The sequence below is a fragment of the Podarcis liolepis genome (genome assembly GCF_965112155.1).
Source record: "Podarcis liolepis genome assembly, chromosome: 4".
NCBI lineage: Eukaryota > Metazoa > Chordata > Lepidosauria > Squamata > Lacertidae > Podarcis > Podarcis liolepis.
Window position 1 is genome coordinate 49,167,336 of NC_139558.1, and position 22,820 is coordinate 49,190,155.

The 22,820-nt window shown below is 37.2% G+C and overlaps 1 protein-coding gene and 1 long non-coding RNA gene across 23 annotated transcripts in view; one reads left to right on the forward strand and one right to left on the reverse strand.

Annotated features, from left to right (window-relative positions):
• CASK (calcium/calmodulin dependent serine protein kinase) overlaps positions 1 to 22,820 on the reverse strand; it is a 126,170-nt gene that overhangs the window by 12,890 nt on the left and 90,460 nt on the right. For 6 of the 22 annotated variants that reach the window (XM_083498431.1, XM_083498428.1, XM_083498430.1 and 3 more), the window contains 8 exons: positions 21,920 to 21,998; positions 20,971 to 21,056; positions 19,224 to 19,292; positions 16,981 to 17,004; positions 9,625 to 9,693; positions 8,315 to 8,350; positions 4,914 to 5,110; positions 2,190 to 2,305 (listed from right to left, as the gene is read on the reverse strand). In XM_083498431.1, the coding sequence (XP_083354557.1) occupies positions 2,190 to 2,305; positions 4,914 to 5,110; positions 8,315 to 8,350; positions 9,625 to 9,693; positions 16,981 to 17,004; positions 19,224 to 19,292; positions 20,971 to 21,056; positions 21,920 to 21,998 (676 nt within the window). The remainder of the gene's footprint in view (positions 1 to 2,189; positions 2,306 to 4,913; positions 5,111 to 8,314; positions 8,351 to 9,624; positions 9,694 to 16,980; positions 17,005 to 19,223; positions 19,293 to 20,970; positions 21,057 to 21,919; positions 21,999 to 22,820) is intronic. The other 16 variants (XM_083498413.1, XM_083498414.1, XM_083498433.1 and 13 more) reach the window with 5 other exon arrangements.
• On the forward strand, positions 9,700 to 16,539 carry LOC310704702. The gene is made up of 2 exons (XR_014524966.1): positions 9,700 to 13,964; positions 14,029 to 16,539. It is a non-coding gene; the product is annotated as an uncharacterized lncRNA (long non-coding RNA).

Here is a 22,820-nt window from a genome sequence, read left to right on the forward strand (position 1 = left end):
TTATTGTGACTCATCATCATAATAAATACTAGATTCCTCCTAGATTCCATAAATTATGAATGGACCAATCCCCACCAAACCTAGAATATTAGGAGAACTGGGGGCATGAAGTACGGTAGTTCAAATGAAGTACTGTTAAATCCCATTCATTTCAGAGGGTGAGTTAAGCACATGCTTAAATCTCTCTGCTCAAATCAATCGGACTTAACACCGTTTACCTCAGATAGATTAGGCCTTTCCAATTTGAAACATTTACTGTTTGAATTTTATTCCTGTTACCTTAAACACATTTGAGTTTTTCATAAGACTCTATGCAAGGAAATGCACCCCACCGGCAATATGAAGCAATTTCCAAATTGCCTGCCCATACTTTGACAAATTCCACATTTTAATGAGCATGCTTTGCAGCATGGTGATTTCTGCATTAGATGGTCCAAATTAAAATGCACTAATCCTAAGATCATTTAGAAGGAAGTCTCACTGAATTTACTGCCTCTGATTGTATTGTAACAGTTTTTTCACAAAACAGATTCATCTAGGTAATGGTCCATTTTGAAGTACATTATTGCGCTTTATATTGGTAACTAACACAGCAGAATAGTACTTGTGTGGGAAAATCTACTTCAGAAAAAACATTCACAGTAGATTTCAATCTATCATTCAGGTGACACGAGTTTGCAGGCCATGCTTGTGGTCTCATATGAAGATTTGATGTTATACACAGGAGCTTATCACCACACACTGGAATATGTATGCAGACTATATTTTCACACTTTGACTATTACTGTTAATCTTTAACTTGTTTTTGTAAAAAACTTAAATATTTTTAAAACAAACAAACAAACAAACAAACAAACAAACAAACACAGTCCTAATTTTAGGAGCTTGGAGCAAAACATATAGAATAGAAATAATTATGCTAATAAATATGAAAGGAACTTTTGTCTTTAATATACAAGCAACCCTTATGAATATTTGCACTGTCCTTTTCTATTTGTCAGTGTAGCTATGTGTAGCTTGACTATAAAAAATATCCGTTCTGTTGCACCAATGGATGCCCACTCACAATACATTGTATCTAATGCTTAGATACTATTTCCAACTCTGCATAAGACACTGAAGGACAAAGTGTTAGCATGAAAAGCAAGGGGGAAGGATTTACAGGAATTTTCACTGCTGCAATCATATAATATATTTTAGAGAATAGCCCCCAAATGTAGAGTCTGGGTGTGTGTGTCTCAAAATGTGTGCACAGTTCTGGTGAAATATTTCCAAATTTGGTGAGAACTTGGAACTGTCACATTCAAGATATCGAAACTCCTCAGTCATGTTCATTGCTCCTCTCCTCCCCTGCCCCACAACAGCAACTGTACCTAGGGTGTCCCAAATTTCCCACTCTTTCTTCTATAGCCCTTTCCCAAACTCCTTAAAAACAAAAATCCCTTCCCTCAACTATAGCAAAGGAATGAAAAATATACAACAAATTGTATATTTAAGCAAGTTCCAGAATTTGGAAGTGCACTGTAACGCTTAATTGTCTGAGTGTCAGAGTACCACAGTACATCTTCATCAGAAATACAGTGCCCTCAGTCACATTAGACTGAAATGTCTTAACACAAAAACTTAAAATATAAACCCCCCAAATGCAAACATACAGTATATTAAAATATGCATAATCTTCAGTTCCATTGTAATGAAATCCATGATGTACCCAGTCTCTTTCTTTTTGCTAATTCACTTTGAGACTTCCTCAGATGTGAGAAGCGTCAAATGTAATAAATTACACTAACTCTCAAAAGATATGCATAATGTTAAACTTATTAAAACTGTTTTATTTCTTAAGAGCACTGTATTTTCCTGGAAGTTCAACTGCATATGCAAATTCTGTACAGCTGCAAAAACATTCTTGTACAACATCTCAGACTACCTAACACTGTCTCCAAGAGGCAGATCTTGCCCCAGATGCATCAGCACATTTTCCATATTCAACTTATGCTAACCACTGCTTTTCCCATATATTGTTTATTCACCAGTATCTGTTTAGTGCTTATGCTTTCTTACGCTTCAATATCTGGATTTTTAAAGTTAAATGTTTCCACTGAGAGGCATTGGTGAAATTAAAATTTTACTTGATAATGAACAATGCAGCAATGTTAAATACGGCTTTATGTGCATTATGTTTTTCTCACCTGCATTGTGCTTTGCTAAGTATTTGTCTTTGTATTGCTTCTTTTTCTTTCCAAACCAAGTACAGCTTGCCTGCTGCTCTTGTTTAGTCTTCTCCATAGCAATACAAGCCACTCGCCTTGGAGGTGAAGAGGGAAAAACTATCAGCTTGTTACTAAAGATTACTTTTTAAATGAAGCAATGTTAATATTTATCTTTAACATAATCTCCCCCATTTTTTTTTTTGCAGGACAGATTAAAATTCATTTCCCAGCTTTCACATTGGAATTTTTGATGACCCTTTTCAAAGCACCAATTCCTTGTTTACCACACCAGCACCCACCACGGAGTCAAATGGGTTATTGCTGCTTTAAAAGATAGCTGCAGCTGCTGAGAGAAGCTAAGGCAGGGGTGAAGCAGCACTTTGACAGCTGTGGCTCTTTTCATCTGTCACAGCACAGGGCATGGCAGAAGGTACTCCAGTTTCTCAAAGCCTCTCATCCTGCCATGGCTACTGACTGTCATGACTGATGACAGGAGGAGCTCCTGGGGCAACTCTCATGAATACAATCCTCCAATAGCAGGGTGATCTGTAAACCAAACTTAAATTACATGACCTTCATAGTCTAAACACGAAGTAAGGCCTTGATTTCATTCGGATTACCAAAACCTGGATGGACTGCTGCTTAATCCATAGTGGTCCAGTTTGTTCCACCTGGTCATTTAGTGCAACATCAGCCACAATTTGGGTACAGAGTAGATCTCTGATCTCTACAGTGGTAGCCTTCCTTTTAGTAGATAACCAGTACAGACTATATCCACATATAGGATAAGGCTGAGACTGAGATTTTATCTTAGAGACTTCCTAATTACAGACCTGGTCTTCAGGTTTGCTATTATCAAGCCTTTAGCAGGAACTTCACGGCTGCTATGACAATCATTTGGCTATGCTGATGTGTTACAAACCCAGATAATGGCATAAGATTATATGATGCATTTCTGCTACTGAAGTCTAACAAGTATGATCTTGGAAGCGGCCTTAGTGGAGTGCTGACTCAGAACCATATATAAGTTGCTCTGAGCTCCTCAGAGGAAGACTAGGGTGTAAGTTTAATTAATTAGAAACCACACACAGAAGGCAGGATACACTCTTGATTAAGTGTTCTGTAGCGGGAGGCAGTGGAAGACAGAAGTGCCTGCCGTGCTCTGCTCCAGAGGGTCACGAAGAGTCGGACACGACTAAACAACAACAGCGTCCTAGATTTAGGTAGCCAGGGTATGAGGGTATTGTTGTAATACATTTTGTCATGAATTGACCACAACCTTATGTAGGCCTGAGTGGTCTCAGTTCATGCTCTCTGCAGTACTTCTCCAGAAGCTGATGGATCCTTTGGCTTACAGAATTATTTGGAGGATTTATCCATTGACACTGAAAGGTCACTCTGGTGACAGAATGGTTAATATATGATATCAAAAGTTGAGTATGGCTACAATGCTGTGGCAGCTAGGCATTCTCTTCTCACACTTTTGTAAGGTGCTACTCCTTGGTAACTGAATTGCTAAGAAACTTAAAGCAGCAGGAAAGGCAACTGAGGGCAAGCAGCATAAGATTCAGGCCAAATCACACTAAGCACAACACAGATATCATTGGAAGGTCATGCCATGGGAGTGAAACAAATGCCATGCCATCTGGTGGAGCTCTTCTGCATAGGCAAGGGGTTGTTGCCCTCTGTGGTTGGTCACTTATGTGAACTAACAGCAGTTTGTTATGGACTTGTTTTGCAAGGCATTTTGTAGAAAAACAACATTGTCTTCAATTTGATCTGGACATTGCTACTATATGATAGTATCCAAACAGAGGCACTGAAAGTATCCTCTTATTTGTCCGATGCCAACATGGTGTATGGGAAAATGTTAGCAACCATTTACAGTAAGAGGAAGAGCAGGTTGTTGAATGGGATTACCAATACATTTTTAAATTAGAGAAAGCTGCTGCTGCCTCAGAAGACAGCAGTGATGAAAGCCCTCTGAAGGCTAGTGTATAAGCAGATAATTTATATAGCTACTATCTAGTGTCTAATCTCACTATTTTAAAGATGGTGGGGGAAAATGGTTGCTGAATCACACAACTCTCCCCAAACAATTTGTTTGGTTTAGTAGACCTGGCAGTCTAGCCAAGGAAGGGCAAATGCAACACCATGTTCAAACATAAACTTCTCATGGATTGTCCACAGCACTTGTTCAAAATATCAATGAGAAAACGTCATGGCAGCACTCATCTGCGTCTTCACTGAATTGTTGATAGAAATGATTATGGAAGGCATATTTTAGTTTGTGGGGCGTCATATCCAATGGAATGGGTGTTCACCTTGTTGTGAGACATAGTGAACATCCATTCTGTTGGAAATGACGCTCCACTCCCAAAACTACACTTCAGGTAAGACCAATTTTTATTTTCTTTGTCACAAAGAGGCTGCCTGAATAAGTTCCACAGGGACTGATCTTATCACTGCAGTGTTACCACCACTTACCTCTCCCAGGAGTAGTCTCAGGGTATATGTGCATGTTCTTGCTATAACAGTGTATGTGTGTTTGAGTGCTAGACTGAATGACCAATTTAATTGACTAAATCAAACACATTTTTTGCCAGAAAAAAGGGAACAAATGTTTCAAATAGTAGGCACATTTTGACAGACCAATTTATTTTAAATTACAGACATATTAATTTTATAAAATTCAAAACATACCATTCCTGAAGCTCAGGAGAAGGAATGAGGCCTGCAGTTCCATTTTTTGAATTCTCCAGTTTACCCTGCCACCAATTGTGATCATCTTTGCTAATAATCTGGATAATATCACCAACTCTAAATCTGATACCAGCTTCTTTGCAGGGAATGAGGTCATCCTTTGCTGGGTCATATTCAAATTGTGCTCTTACATATATCTATAAAACAGGAGTTTGTGAAGACAATGTGATGTTAATATGGTTAGAACTGATAGGTGAAATGTTACTCTATAATCTAACTATCACATGCTGTTTGCATCCAGGCTTAGGAAGATACCAGTATTAGACATAAGAATGACGGCTGAAAACAAAACAGAAAAAGCTGGAAAGAACTGTGGTGATGATTTTGATGAAGCCTTTAATTGGAGTGCTTTAACATTCCATTGAAACTTTGAAATTCTACTTCACCTCTTTGTTTGCATTAAAATATTGTTACTAGTTACTCAAAATATGAAATAGAAATATGTATAACTTAATGGACATTACCTTAACTAACAAAAACTTTAATTCAGAAGATGAAGAATAATAATGTACACAGTGCATCTTTACTATGTGCTGAACACAAGCTATATTACTAGGAGCATATCTATAGGAAGCTTCCTGTGCTCTAAATCTTTCATTTTTATGTATGTTAAGATTCCATTTGACCCAGACCCTGGAGGAAGAGGACTGGGACCCCACGGCAGATCCAACCCCAACTGAAAACCTCAAGCAACTGACAGAAGGCCAGTCTATAAAGCCCTGTTTCAACGATTCCTTGTCTAGGCTCCCCAATAACGTCTTCAACATCATCTCAAGTCCTGTCTTAATCCTCCGTTCTCCCTCATGTGCCTCCAGCTTTCAGGAGTCATGATAGCTGTAGACCAGAAGGACAGAATCATAGAAGGAATGCCTAATTTTGCTGTCAGATGGCCAGGGGTCTACTGAGAGGAGGAAAAGATCTAGCCCTTAGATTCAACATGTATTGTATTAAATATATATACTAATTTAAAATCTGGAATTCTTGGTTGTATTTTCCCAAGTCTTGGTTTTTTTTTATTTTTATAAAGATGCTACTATTTTTGAAATTGATGAGTCAGTTTGAAATAATTTGTTGTTCAAGTGATGTTTTGGAATGAATTGCAAGCAGACAATACAGGATGCAAAGAAATTTTTTGAGAAGCATATCACTAAAAACATTAAGAGCAACCATTTAAGGAAAAAAAGACATTAGAAGTAGGACACCTGCTAGACAGGCAGTTGGACCTTTGGAAGACAGGAAAGTTAAAGATGTATTAACAGGAAGAAAAGGAAATTGTGAAGAAGCTGAATGAATTCTTTCCATCTGTTTTCACTGTGGAAGATGTAGGACAGATCCCTGTAGCTGAACTAACTTTCTCAGAAAGGGAATTTGAGGAACTGTGCCAAACAGTGATGACAAGAGATGCAATTCTGGGTCTTATTGACAAATTAAAAACAGACAAATCCCTGGTTTCAGGTGATATCCATTTTAGGAGTTCCTAAAGAACTCAAACATGAAATAGCTGATCTAACAAAAATCTGTTAACACCTCCAAGATCAGCCTCTGTACTTGAGGATTGGAAAGGACCAATATCACGTCTGCAAGGGTACCTTCTGTCTAACTTAAAAGTTATTGGAGAGTTTTAGTAATCATACGGAAGGACTTATCTAGGCTATATTGAATACTTGGACTTTCAAAAAACTTTTTGATGGAATTTGTCATCAACGGAATCTGAGTACTTTTAGCAGTCAGTCATGGGATGAGAGGACAGGTCTTTTAATGGATCGGTACCTGGCTGAACAGTAACAAGTCAAGCAGGAAGAAGAGAGTAGAAAAAAAGGACAGTTCTCACAATGACAGGATGTGAGGTCCCCCAATATTGGGGCCAGTGCTTGTTTTAACTTTTTCATGATGTACAGTTACAGGTGAGTAGCAAAGTGGCCAAGTTCGTCCAGGGTGGTAAGAACAAACAGTGAGGCGCTCCAAACAGATATCTATTCACACTGGGTGAATGAGCATTAAAATGGGAAATGAAGCTGAGGGTAAGCAAATGTAAACTGAAGCACATTCAGACAAAAAAAATATGACGACACACAATTGCTTCTATGTAATATCTGAATCAGGGTCTAGACTGGTGCTTGAATGCCGTGAGTAGGCTGAATGAGGAGTTCAAATCCTATGTCTATTCCTGGACTGAGATAGCTTGGCCACTGTGGGTATGGTCCTGGTACCCAGAAGACTGGACTACTACAGGGTGCTCTATGTGGGGCTGCCCTTGAGCTTAGTCTGGAATCTGCAGTTGTTGGAGCATATAGATGCTAGGTTGCTGACTGGGACACCCTGTTTACACCACATAAACCTCTGCCACGGTACTGCACTGGCTGCCAATATGCTATTGGGATCAGTTCAAGGTTTTGCTGTTAACATGTAAAGTCCTAAACAACTTGCCTCACCCCATATATCCCTGCCTTGGAACTACACTCTTCAGACAGAGCACTGCTAAAAGTATCACATGCCCCAGATTAGTATGCAGTAGAAACTAGGCTTTTAGTGTTGCAGCTCCAGCTCTTTGGAATCAGTTACCATTTGAAATCAAACAAACACCTAGCTGTTTTTATATTTAACTAAAGGGAGTTTTGTTTTAAAAGGCTTTTCATGAAATGTGACCCAAACATTTTGTGCAAAGATAACTGTAACTATAGAACTGGTTTTATTGCCCTTTGTTCATGGTGTTTGTAATACTTTATATTATTTTATTGTATACCACTTCAGTAACTTTTTGTTGTGAAGCAGTTTATAAATCTGCAAGCAAGCAAATAAATAAATTCTAAAGCTATTCCCAAATATTATCAGGATACCTGAGTAATAATCATAAATAAAAAATTCCAGCTTGTAAGAACTGTCCCTTAATCACCCCCTCCTCAGCATAATGAAACTTAAGAAAATCCAGTATTTATTATGACCAAAATACTCAAGAATGCACAACTACCACACATGAAAAACTGTTATGTATAATAAATGCCTAAATATTAATTTCAGGGTAGCAAACGACAACCAAGAAGATGCAATGAAAACGAAACATTAGAAGAATGATGGCATCAACACATCACATGGTCCTGAATCTAGCTACTATTAGAAATTATAATAAAAGTTGTAATTAAAAAAACCCATACAACTATATTTCAGGTCACAGGAAAATGGAACTATGGTGAATCAGCTAGGTGAGTAAAACACAAAATGGGAAAAGTTTTTAGAGTTAAAGTCAGCACATCATGGAATACCACATTTGAGATGGTAAGGAGCGATTGCTACAAACTAAAGGCACTAAATTAGGAAAGCTTCCACGTAGAATAGCTATTCACCTGTCGTCCTTTTGGTTGTGTTGTTGATGGCAAGTCCTGCAGAACAAAGCCAACCCAGGAAAAGAAAACTTCATTTTACTTTGAAAGCAGTCAACAGTATCAAAGCAAATAGTTAATTTGCAAGTATTAACAACAAATTTACTTTCAGAAATAACAATTTAATAGGAAAAAATGTCAAATCCAGGCTGTTTAGCAGCAAGCTGAAGAAAGCAGGTAAAAATTAAGCAGACAGAAAATGTGCTTTCAATAAGAATTCATCATCTTCAACACAAAAGCACCTGTAAGCAAAGAAGGACCCCTCTTTTAGTCTTAACATTCTAATTATATTCCTATTGGGACAATTATATAAATAAATTGATTTTACAGTTTGAAAGCTACTGTGTATCCAGCCGTTATGTCTACATAGATTTCTAATTCATATAAATCTTAGTGTTTATACATAAACCAAATTATTCCTGTAGCTAATTACAATGACAGTATTTTAAACAATATATAGAACAGTCTATATTGACGTTAATTGAAAGTTCGCAGAAACAGATACCATTTCTCATCATATAGTATATGTGTTAACAGCACAATTATCTAAGTATTTCTCAAGGAAGATCTGTCTACAGGTGCTTTCTAGTGTTTTACCATATATGTTCAGAGAAAAACAAATGATAAAAAATAGCGGTGTCTGCCATTATGTTTAACAGTACCTTTTTTTCCTGAACATATGACTAAAAAGAAAGTACTTTGTGTTAAAGATGTGATGTTAATAGCTTGGGATTATAAATGCAGTTTAAAGCCAGTTCCTTTTGCTTTTCATATCCAGGCAAGGCTCATATTTCACAAAAATATGTGCACATACCACAACAGCAGAGGACACACCAATTCCTTAACTGAGATAGCGGAAACCAATACTGCAATCTACAGGGCTTTAAAAATAAAAAATGTCCAGGTCTAAAAAAACCGAAACCCTCCAAATACCTGCTGTGCAAATATTTTGCTTCAAAAGACCACTTCAAAAGTTGAAAATAGAAATTAGCCTTTTTGTTTAGTTTTGAACAAGTCAGGATGAGGGTAATGATAAGCATATTTCAGGGATGAGTGAATTTTTACATTACAGTTGAATGTAACTCATTAAAGGGATTTTAATGAGAAGATTATGTTGTTGCGTAAACCCTTGAATGAGAGCAAATGGGGAATTAGACTTCTAAGTATTCTTGATTTTATCAGCAGAACACAATTTTCTACTGAACATGTAATCATAACAGGAATGGTAGATGAGCACCAACAAGATCTGAATACTCTCTGTCTAGAAGTCTTACCGAAACAGAATTGTTAATGCTGCTATGGCCATTAGCTGGGGACTGTCTGGATGTAGAGGGGGAATCTCTCTGAAATAAGACACAAGGTTCATTATCACACAACACTACTGCAGAACACAGATATATTCATGTCAACAGTTATATCCACAGGCTTATGACCAATGATTATGCCTTTTCTTTCCCAGTCTGCTTTCCACATCACACAAAGCCAAACCACAGCTTTGTGCAAACTCTGGAAGAGATCCAAGTGGCTGCTTTGCTTCTCCCAGGTGGTCCTGATGCTATATTGTACTAAGCCATGGTTTGGCTCTGTGTATTGTTTAAACCTAGTTGTAGTTTAGCTCTCTCTAGACTAATGTTAAGCTTTATCCAAGGTTTTGTCCCATGGTTTACAGTTTGAGGTTTGTCTGGGAGAGTGAAACCATGCATCCAGATCCAGATGACACACTGAATCAAGCTATGGCTTAGCTCAGCAAAACAACAGGGGAGGAGCAAAATTATTACCCTCTCCTCTTCTGAAGTTCATGCTAAACCAGTGATGGCCAAACTTGGTCCTCCAGTTGTTTTGGGACTACAACTCCCATCATCCCTAGCTAACAGGACAAGAGGTCATGGATGATGGGAACTGTAGTCCCAAAACAGCTGGAGGGCCAAGTTTGACGGTCACTGTGCTAAACCATGGATTGGCTTAGCATGATGTGGAAACCAGGAGTGTCGAGTGTTTTCATATTTTTTAAATACACGATCTAAATTAATGTCAATTTTTTATAACTTGGAATGTAAGTGGGACATACTATATATATGTACACACACACATGTGTGTATGTAACTTGGAATGGCCTCTCTTTCATAGTATTTTGAAATCTTGGGACATAATTGAATAGAAAACTTGCTATTATCTTTCTGGTGTATATGGGGAGGCCTTCCTCCTATAATAATAATTTGTAAATTCTGTTGGACTTTTCATAGTCTGCAGTTCATCTGGAGGGCAACATGAAGTAACATGGCTTGCTTAAAAACAAATGGAATAGTATGATATTGTAAATAATAATAATAATAATAATAATAATAATAATAATAATAATATGCCACCAATCTGGTTGGGTTTCCCCAACCACTCTTTAGAAGACATATCTTTACAATTCTGATGGGGCATATAATACATGACAAATTTGTCAAAAAAAGAAAACTCAACTTTTTTTGAATACTTCCATAGTAAAACAAATCACTTACATTATAGAAAAAAGGACTGAGGCAAAAGTACAGGACTCTGATATTTTAGGATGAAAATATTCAGTTGGGTTTAATAATTTCCCCAACAATAAGTAAAATATGTCTAACACCATATTAGATTGCAACGGGTCAATAGCTTCTTGTGTTACAAAACAACAGAGGTCATGAATGGCTTCCTCATACATTTTGGCTTACACAGATGTGCCTGCATCTGAGAATATTAATGCATGTATATGTATGTTTGGGGACTACAACTCCCATCATCCCTAGCTAACAGGACCAGAGGTCAGGGATGATGGGAATTGTAGTTCCAAAACACACACACATACACAACAGGGGCAGCTGCATATTTTCCTCAAAAGAGTTCACTCATCTATTGATATGAGAAGGAGTAGATTCAGTCAAGAAGCACTATCAATGAGGAGATGCAGCAGCCTTTATTGTTGTGGGTCCCATATTTTGTATTCTTTGCCTAGGGAAGTCTACCTAATCACCAGTCATTTGCCTTCTAGGAAATAATGTAAGATCATCCTTTTAGGAAAAATGTTCAGACTCTATGATTTTCAAAATAAAGTTGTATCCAATGCTAGTCCTGCTCAGAGTAGATCCACTAAAGTTAATGAATATGATTACTTTGGGTCATTAATTTCAACAGTGCTACTCTGAGTAGATTAGTATTGGATATAACCTATGATTTTAATAGCCTTTTAAACATATACTCGCAGGTCCTGCTTACCAAGCACAATATTTTCTGTGAAAATCACTCGTCAGGCGAGTGTTCACATAATGAGTTCATGATTTCCATTATTTCTGATAGAAATACTTCTAATCTGGGATTTTCCCAATTTCTCCCCCACCCTTCTATTTTTTCTTCCTGAAATGGCCGCAGCCAATCAGCAAAAGAGAGACGAAGGGAAAAACTGATTTGTCTGATCCCTCCTACTCACTGATTCATCTGATCTTCAACCCTCAATCCCTTCATAGTTTCTGCCTAAACATAGCAGCTACCAACCAGCAAAGCTGAAGCAAGCAAGCAAATAAGGAAGTGGGCAAACTCTAGATGTTCGGATATGTGAATCTGTGGTGTTTATAGTGAGGTTTGGGCACAATTCTTTACTTGTGGATTTGTGAATTTTTGCATAGCGAGTGGGTCGATAGTGGGATTTGCGCGTATAATTTCTCTTCTTGGCCATACTTTTTTCATATCTAACTCTCAGCTTGTATTTTCAGACAAGTGAGGATCTTCAACAAAATACTGCATTGTTCCTTCGGGTTCTAAAACTAATCCTCCAAGCTCAGAATTCCAGGCAGCCTGAAACAGGAGCCTTGCAGGACTATTTTGGACTTGCTGTGGAAGTTGACATGAGACAAAAGAGTGTACTGTTATTTATTTATTTCCATCTTCCTGAAATCTTAGCCTTCTGTGCTATACTGTGCTGAAGTGCTCAAGTTTGGGGCTGGGGTGCCAACAGTGATTTTGAGGGATCTGCTGCTATATATCGCAATATCGGGTGCCTACTGTTACCCCAGCTGGATTATCCTTTCCCCCATCACAATACCATTTATCACCAAGGAGAAAGAGAGGGAGACAGGCAATTTCAAGTGCCTGCCCTTGAACTACGAGCTCTTCCCTCCCTATTAGGCCATAAATGGATTGTTTTGGGGGGAATCCATGATGACATGTTGTGAATGGCTCTAAGGAGTTCAGTTAAAGAGTAGGATGTAAATGTATTAAATAATGATCAGCACTAAGCGGAGAGTTTTCTGGAGAGTAGGAAAGGTGTGGGGAAGCAGCCATTTGCCTTTTTTTACCTTCTTATTGCCTGAAACACCCCCATATACTAGGGATGGTGAAACAGTGAGCCTCTAGATAGGCCTTTCTCAACCTTGGGTCCCCAGATGTTGTTGGACTACAGCTCCCATCATCCCTAGTTAGCAGAACCAGTGGTCAGGGATGATGGGGGTTGTAGCCCCACATCTGGGGACCCAATGGTTGAGAAAGACTGCTCTAGATGATGCTGGAATATTAGCCTTGACCACTGGCCATGCTAGTTGGAGCTAATGGATTGCAGCCAAATATCATAGGACCACAAGTTCCCCATCCAAGCTGTATAGCATGAGTTTGTGAGGTTTTTAGCTATGACGTACACCCAGTGCTTTTTTTCCTAAAAAAAATGTTTAGGGGTACTCTCATTTTCCTACTCATACTGAAATACTGCCCCTCAATGAGACCAAACTTAGATTCACAAAATGTTTAGGGGTATGAGTACCCACAGAAAAAAAGCACTGCATACACCTACTTAATCCTCATCTACAGGATGATGCAAGAAATAGGTGCTTTAGCAGACAAGCCATGCCTCCATTTTCTTTTGAAAAAAATCAACAAAGCAGACCTCCAACACTTTCAACATACTCAACATTGAGTACTCAACACACTTGGTCTTTGGCCAGGTCACTTGCGGCTTTTTAAAGAGCCCCCCTTTCTTAAACAACAATTTAATATACTTCTGTGTACCAAGGGATTCCTCTGACTGTGCAGAAGCTTATTATTGGGTGCCTTAATTCATTTCCAAATCCAGAGGCATGGTATTATAAACAGTATTAAAACTGGAGTATGGTAGACAAATTAAATATTAGAATAACTGCTTCAATTGATTACAGAAGTGGCAGAATCTCTTAGAAGCTTATCTACATTCAGATACTGAAGGGCTGATGACATAACCTGTCCATATAACCAAGATAATTTCCAGGGGCCGTCTTCAGGTTGCCTGCAACTTCTGAAGTGAGGTAGATGGCAACTGGGGAGAAAGACTTATTGGCTGTAATAAAAAAGGTATCACCTTTGTGATACACTACCTTTGGAACTTATCTTCAGATAAGTTCACCTGGCACTCATTCTTTTGTGTTTTGGGTCCAGGGCAAACTCTTTTAATTTCCCCCTAAAATCTGGTTAAATTGGTTTTATGCTGCAATTGTGATTTGTTGATTTTATTCCTCTGCTCTTCTTTGCTGTTTTAGGATTTTACTGCTCTTCTATATTTGTATAATTGTTAGCTGTCCCTGGAAATACTAACAGCAAAAGGGATGTTCGTGCATTTTGAGAAGAGGTGATGTGAGTGGTGTTTAAACCTTCCTTCCTTCCTTCCTTCCTTCCTTCCTTCCTTCCTTCAGCATGTTTTTATTAAAGATTTCTTGGTTTACAAAAGTATGTGCAATGTCTCTTTTTTCTCTAGCTGTTACTTACCTGCTCCAAATCACCCCTAAAAACAGTTTTTCTGCCTGGGGAGTTTAAAACATGTTTACTCCCATTTTGGATTCTGCAGTGGAGGAGATGCTTGAGCAATTAGGAGCAGAGTTGTGCAAAATGTGAAGTGTCCTCCATAATAGTTCTTAGCCCTCTAGCAAACAGAAGCGTGTGGGAGATGTCCTTTCATAGAAATGAACTACCCTCAGATTAGGGGACGACAGATTTGCAGTAGCAATCAGGAATGCATGTATACCTCAAGAATGTGTTTACACATTATTAATGTTTTACAATAAACATTAAGTGCAAACAGCCAATAATGAAGTATTCATGACTCCTTTGGTTCTACCTCCTTTTTAAACAAACAAACAAACAAACAAACAAACAAACAAACAAACAAACAAACAAACTCTAGTTCAGTAACAGATTTTGCTATTTTACTAAAGGCTGTACATTCTCCTGTAGCCAATCATACAATTTGTTTATAATGTTCCTTTGATTTGTTATGCTTTATGCCTTTGTATCTCAGTTACCAAAGGCCAACTCAAAATTTGAACTCAGTTTAAAAAGCAAGGTGTTCCTAACATAGCTACAGTTCTGAACACCTGAAATTGCAAAACAACTTGCAGAACCCAATGGAGGAAACATGGATTTGACTTCTGCACAATTCCCAATGTTCTGCTATAAATAATGAAATCAAATTTCCATTTATCCATGGAATTTTCACTTCATGCCAGATTTTCATATGAAGGTAAAACTTGCATTGCTGTTCTCTGGCTAAATTTACTTCCTCTGTATATATTGTCTCATTTTCAGATAATTACTTTTGCTACTTGCAGAAGAAGGAACACATGGACCTTTCAGGAACAAGCCTCCCAAGCAATGCCTCACGAACTAAAAGGTGTGTTCCACCTTTCAGCATTAAGGGAATGTCATGTTGGTCACCAGCTCTGGGCAATATACTCTGATGTATTATGTATTAGTCAAACAGTCTATGCATTCCTTCAATGTGCGCTTAATGGATGAGGATCCTGAGGTTAGAAATTTTAACCTATCTCAAAGTTAAGGGATGCAATATAATACTGGTTTGTAGGACATGCTTAAACCAGAGTTTGTTCATTCAGATGCGATGGCAAATTAAGGTTGACCTCAAACCAGAAGGGAAGTAGTGAATCACTATGTTCACATAATGCCAACCCATGGTTTGCCATTAGGTCTGAACCATTCTAGAGAAAGATACTCTAAGCAACATATTTCTGGGGATGAAATTTCAACACCACGTTTGAATACAAACTATTAGCCTATCTTACAGCAACTAGGAGGAGAATATTTGTTAGTTCTGTTCCATATTGAGTTTTCCTCAAGAGCTAGAGGCACAATGTGTCATAGACTGCATTACAGTATAAGAAACCGGGCATAACTAAAATACCAGCTGTAGCATAAAAAATTCTAGTAGATCATAATAAGCTTGTGCAAAGTCCTACAAAAAAACTTGTACACATGGAGAAACTCCTCTGGATCTGGGGATTATTTTCTCACACAATGCTTTCCTGCTAAGTCAGAAACAGCTCTTCCATGCATGGAAGACGCTTTCCACCAACTGATGGCATACCTTTGGTTCCAACCCAAAGCCTGCATATTAGGTTTTCACAAATTTCCTGGTGCTTTTTAAAAAATGCAAAGCTTCTCCAAAGAACTCAAACATGCATTTCAAGAACGTGTGTTTTGAAATTTTGAAAATTGAGCTTTTTATAGATGCTAGAAGTTGAGTTTTTTAATGAAAAATCAAAGTGAGGATAGACTACTAAAAAGAATGGCTAGTAAAAAGCAAAATGAAAAGAAACACAATAACAGATCTAATTTTACTTCTATGGATCAAAAACCTCCAATTGTATTGTTTTAATGTAAATGAATGTAAAGTTATCTTCTCTTTTTTATTTTATTTTGTAGGAGCAGGAGAGCTTTGACCAAGGCAGCATCTAAAAAAAGAATTCTTAAAATTCAAAGTGATTATCAAAGTCTAAAATACATCCTGAGAGTTCTAGAAAAATAGTAACTTGTTTTCAGTGCTTGACTACAGGTATGTGCTTAATCATTTGCAGAATGCATTTAGAGAAATAAGATTCTACTGTATACACACTATCCTTTAAAAATCATCTTATGCTGAGGGTTAGTATTAGAGGTTGAAGCTATTTCACCGCCTCCTGAATTAAAGCAATCTTGGTATAGTCTATAACCATGTTAAGTGTTTTGAAGGGCAACATCCCCTCAACATTGTCGTGCTTTGTATCACTGAGTAGGATTTATGTGTGGGAAAATGTGGGTTCTCCGCTAGCATATTCATTGCTTCTTTGATTGTTGTGGGACTGTGGTATGGAAGTGTCATGGGCAGCTATTCAGTACAGTTTGTAATGTGACTTGTGATGCCAACACAGTTTTTTTTAAAAAAATAATTCAGGCCATTTTGTAAGTATTACTTATCCTTCTAAAACAAAAGGTTTGGAGACTGTGCACTGAATCAACTGCACGACTCCTGAACAGGAGTGTACAACTTGTCAAGGTTTTAAAATGGAGAAACAGTAGCATGGCAAGCCTCCAATGCAAGGTGGGCCTCTCCTTACCTTTTACATGAGTGTGAAATGTTGTGCTATTGACACAAACAAGTAATCTACATGGATGTTGAATAATGGCTTATATGCGCTTCTGGCAACTACTGAAATAAATACAATTTACTTAAAAATTAAATAATTGCCATTTTAGAATGGAAGATGATAATTTTGTGTATCTGTATATCGGCAATCTATAATATGCTACCAAAATCCACATAGGAACAACTGATACATTGAGCATGCAGTATTTTAAAGTACGACATCACTTACATAGTATTTCTCCCAGTTTGTTTGCTAAGTAGGAAAAACATCCTTCCTTAAAATTAATTTAATCAAAACAAATCTATCAAAGCATATTTTATACAGGTACAAAACCCCAAACAAGCAATTAGAAACATTTTGCATGGGAGACAAGAGAGTAGAAGGCTCTTTGGTTTAAGAAGTTACATGTACTTTCTGGAAAAAAGTATTTTAAATAGTTTTACACTTAGGCATTGCAGAATTAAAGATTATGAAACTAGAATTTTTTTAAAAGGGGTAACCCAACAATAATTTAAACAGAATTATATTTAAATATTTTCTGAAAGCTGTTTGGCTCACAATGTGCCACTAATTTATCTCCTTGCTAGTTTGCCTGATATCAGGATATTCCTAAATTTTTAAATCTTTTTTTAAATGTACAGTTCAAAATCCATTAACCACTTCCCACTTATTGGAAGTATTGCAAACTGTGTTATATTCCTAATTATAGTTTTCTTTTAATTTTTTTGAACATGCATCATTTTCTTTGGCTAGATAACCCCCCTCCAAAAAAAAAAATTCATTCTATCCATGCCTCATTACAATTATGAATTGCAAAAATAATCCAAGTTACCGTAAGCCACTGTCAATTTCTACTTCTTACAACTAACAGTGATTATATGGAACTTTGGGCTCAGGATATAAAGTACAGTGGTACCTCGAGTTACAAATGCCTCAGGTTACAAACGCTTCAGGTTAAAAACTCCGCTAACCTGGAAGAGTTACCTTGAGTTGAGAAGTTTGCCTCAGGATGAGAACGGAAATTGTGTGCTGGCGGCACAGCAGGAGCAAGAGGCCCCATTAGCGAAAGCACGCCACTAGTTAAGAACAGTTTCAGGTTAAGAACGGACCTCTGGAACAAATTAAATTCGTAACTTGAGGTACCACTGTATTAAAATCATGAAATAATTATCTGTGATTTTGAAAAGGGCTGGCTTTTCTCATAACTGCAATTCTCATAACTGCAATCTTCTCCTTTCTTCTCTTTGTTCTTCTCTTACAAGGCATTTGATCTGCCATACTACTGCTAGGTAGATAACTCCCAAAATCAGCATTTTCAACAGGAACAAACTTTGTAAATCTACCCTATGTATGTTAGAACATTTACTTGTCTCATGAAATAAGTTATTCTATGAAGTAAAATTGGTACAGCATTGCTTACTCCTGACAAAGCCAAACATCTACTTAATTTCTAACATAAGTGAGAAGTTTCATGACTGTACTTCTCACTAGGTACTAGAGACAGAAATTTGTCCTAATATATTAGATAAAAATAATTATTTTCCCATTTTTTCCAATATCAGTGATTCTTCAGCCATCTGGTGCTATTGCTTTCCTCTGGCTAAATTGGTAGATTAAATGGATATCATAAATGAAATATATCATACATCCCAGTGACGAATTCATTTTCAACATTCTTTTCCTATTTATCTACATAACTTTTATCTCTTCATTGAGTATCTTCCCCTTTGGTCACATGGTTATCCTTTTTTTAATAAACAAACAGGAATTTCCCCCATTAATTGATAATCCTGCTAAGCACTTACAATTTACTGATCTTTTTGCTAATTTATTTATCCTCTGTGATGTTTAATATTTTCACTAGATGCAATATATTGGGCTGTTGGCTAGATCGGTTTGTTTCTACTAGAACATCCACATACGAAATGTTTCCCTTTTTCTATTTAAAAGCTTGTCTTTAATTCTCACATTTAAAAAAAAAACCCTGCTGCTACAGCCTGTGTTTCCTTTTAGTATCATCCTTCTGTCTCTGTCAGTGATTTGCTATAGTAGTCTAAACATTTTAACTCCTTGAGAAACAACAGACCATGCATTCTGAATTTATTTTGCCTTTACAGTCCTCCTGAACATACCATCTTATTCACTGCACTAAAAAACTTACTTAAGCCTGCTTTTTACCACCCAACGTCCCAATTATGCCTAAAATAAAGCAGGTAACAGTATATGTCCTTTTTCATATTTTAGGCTGTTAGGGAGCAATTAATGAGCTGATGTAATGAATATGAGAGAAGGACGACACAGTAGGTAGGTAGCGCTACTCCTCTGTTCCGTTATCTTTGTTGTAAAATTGGTGTGCGTGATCTAACAGCACAGGCAGAAACAATTTCCCAGAAAGCAATAACATTCAGCCATCAGCAGGCAGTTAGGTTATAGGATTGAGAAGAAAGAGAGTAACTCATTAAATTCATTACCTCACATGAAGAAGACTGGGTGCGATAACTTGGCACAATCTTGAAGGTGATACTACCTCGCATTTCCCTCTGGAGAAAGTGAAATACATTTTTTTAAAAACAAAAAACACAACAGAACACTCAAAACCATCTAATATTTCAAGAAAATAAAACACCTTAGGGCTTCAGCAGTTCTTTCAGAAATTCATGTTCAGAAATAAAATAGAAAATATGGCAATCATGTGGCTGTATTTCAAACCAGATGCACCTGTACTGTTCACTAGTACTCATTAGAGGTCTTCAGAAATCAGCAAGAAATCACAAACATTTTGAACCTGCAAGCTGCTTCTCTCTTGGTGATTTCAACCTTTTCTCCTTGTCATTTCCTGGCTTACTTTAGCAACAAAGACATGCGACTATTTTTCAATTCACATGTTAAATTCAAAGAAAATAATTTTGATATAGCATAAAATTTGTTATACTGAAGATGGAAAAATAGAGAGTGGCACTGAATACTGAAACACTAACATTAAAAACTCTAACCTAAATTGACCATTATTATAAGGTGAAACCTGCAGCTTGCTGCAGATTTTATAATTATTATTTATTTACATAGCATGCAAAAGCTTGTCATAATCCATTATTTCTTTAAAAACAACAATGAGGCTAAATTCAAAGAATGGGATTATTTTATGAACAACAAATGCAGGCATACAAGCAGAAGATAACAACAAGGATAATCAAATCTTACAGATGAAAGCTGCTTAATAGAATGCTTTGAAAATAACTTCCTTCCTGTGCTTAGTACTACTATTTAGATTGAGTTAAGTATTTTATATAAAAATGCATCTCCAGCCCTGAATAGAATGTGTAGATTAAACTTACACAACAAAAGACTGAACAACTTCTACAACAGCGATCACTGAAGACACAATATTTTTCATTACTGTTTTCATGAAAGAAAGATTGGTGTCACTGAACATTTCAACTTCTGCTCCTTACCCTAACACACACACAAGTTATTTGTACAAACTTAAAAGGACAGGATCAGAATGGTCAGTCTAACTGTTGGGAGCATTACTTTTCAATGGAAGAGAAAAAGAAGATTTTTTAAAAAGACAAATGTTCTAATTTTGCCATTATGAGTATCCCTAAATCATGCTGCGTTTGTGTGTGTGTAGTACAAGTCATCTCAACTGAAACACTTAGTTAGGGCTTATTCACGCTTACCTTTCCTCTGCTATTTCAAGGCACAGCTGCGATTAAAAGCTCTGTGTCTGAGCCCCACCACTTCTTTTTGCTTTGGAGCTTTCCCCGTGAAAATCCATTCTTTAAAGCTCAACTGGAGCAGACAGCAATCCGTGGGAAACCTCAACTGATGTTTGTTTCGATTCAGCTTTAAAGAACAGTTTTTTGTGCAGGAAGCCTGGGGCACACACACCATCCCATGTTCGGACACGGAGCATTAAAATGTGGACCTGCGTCTGGAAAGGGCAGGGCAAAAGGTAACTGTGGATAAGCCCTCAGGGGCAGTAAATATCTTGTCCCACTTTAGTTGGTAAGCAAATCAGAAGAAGAGAGGGGAAAAGACAACAAATGCTTTGAGGCCTGAGGTTAAGCTTGCAAAGAATTATCTCTTGAAAAAACAGTGATAGGTGATAGGGAAGCAAAGCTCACAGCACTGGACTCCATTAGTTTAAGAAGCAAATTTGAGTTTTTATTCCTCCATTGAAGTTAGATAAATCAGATGCATAATTTGCATACTTACAAGCATTTTTTGCAGCTGTTCCACTGTTTGATTTGCTACACTGATTCCATTTATTTCCCGAATTTCATCACCCACATGAAGCGTACCTATAGAAGCAAGAAAGCAATACGGCATTGTGTAACAGAAGCATCAAATCCCAAAGAAAAAAGGATTGGCAGTAAAAGGAGTCATACCCCAAATAATATTAAACTACATCAACATACTAAATATTAACATCAAAAATACTCTACTTACTTTTCTCTTATTCAACACACACTACATATATCAGTGGGTTTTCATACTCTCATGCTTTTAATGCACATCTTTTTCTTTATTAAATGTACAGATTGCTTTTTGCTCAAAGACCTTAAAGTGGTTTCTAACAATCATAAAATAATACGATCATTAAAACTTAATACAGTTTAAAATCAGATCCATACGAAGCAGTAAATGCAAGGATGGCAGAAGAGACAGAACATAACACACAGCAGAAACAAAATAAAATGCTGTAGGAAGCCCACCATGCACAAGTCATTGGAGGTGGGCCCTTGGCTGCAGTCCAGTTGGCTCATGTCTTAATGAGGCCTTACGCATGACTCTGGTTCACAAAATATAGTACAAAATCAACCTTTGCATTATATGTTATTTCTTGAAGCATTTCTATGCTTCAGATATAGCAGGTACGTCCAACAGGTAGAAAAAGCTCAATAACTTTGACCTGAACCCCCCAAAAGGGGGTAGATCACTGCCAGTCTTTAACTTCGTGTGTAGATCGCAGTACCTTGGGAGTTGGCCACCCCTGAGGTATAGCAACAGGACTTGCTGAAGCAGAGAGGTATGGGACCATAGCCATTGAACAATTCCTAGCACCAGGTACTCTTGCGTCACTTGGACTCAATGCCTCTAAGCTCTGCATGTTTGCAGGGTACCACATGAAAGTTGTGCTAATTTGCTCTCGTGCGAACATTACCTTGTCTGTGAATCATTCCTCCATGCATAATTCTCGCTACAATGCAGTGGTTCAGTTCATTCATTTTTAAAGTGATTCCCTAGTAAAAAGAAACAATCAATTCAGAAAAAAGGGAACAAGTATATTCAGAAACTAAATTTCTTCATATGAGTATTCTTCACAGATGTGTAGTAGAAATAATGTCTGACCCAGCATGTTTGAAGTTCCAGAGTCTGTTTATGGCAACCCTTAGATTACTGGATAAAATTCTGTTTTTAATTATAATTGTTTTTAGAATATTTTTAACTGAAATTGCATTTAGAAGGGTTTTTTTTACTGTGTTTTTGTTTTAGAATGCTTAAAAACAAAACAGAACAAAAGTTTGGATGTGTTTGCAGCCCTGGGCTGCTTCAAGAGGAGGGGGAGAATGAATGAATGAATGCATGCATGCATAGGGTCACTGAAATGGTTTTATTGAAATGTACTGTTTTTGGTTTTATGTTATGCCTTCTTTGCTCTGAACCTTTTACAACTTACTTAGTGACTTTTTATAGTAAGCAACTAATACATAATATAATAATAAACCTACCACTTTCTACTTTGTTTGTGCAAATTGCATAGACATTGTAGTATTTTCCTTTCAGATACTGCACTCACAGAAATTACCAGGAAGTCACAGATCGGATGTGCTGGGAAACCAGGGATATGCCGGCTCAAACATTATTTCCTTCATGTAGGCAGAATCCTCTGGGTCACTTGGGCTGTTATGTGTTAGTTTTTAAATATCTGAACCAGCTGGAAAAATGGCCAATTCTATTAACGGATTCGTGGAAGCCAAAGGTTTCCATCTACAATATTAGCAAATAGTTGTTCTTTAGAAGGTCTATCATGCAAACTTTCCAAGAAAAGATTCTATCGGTTT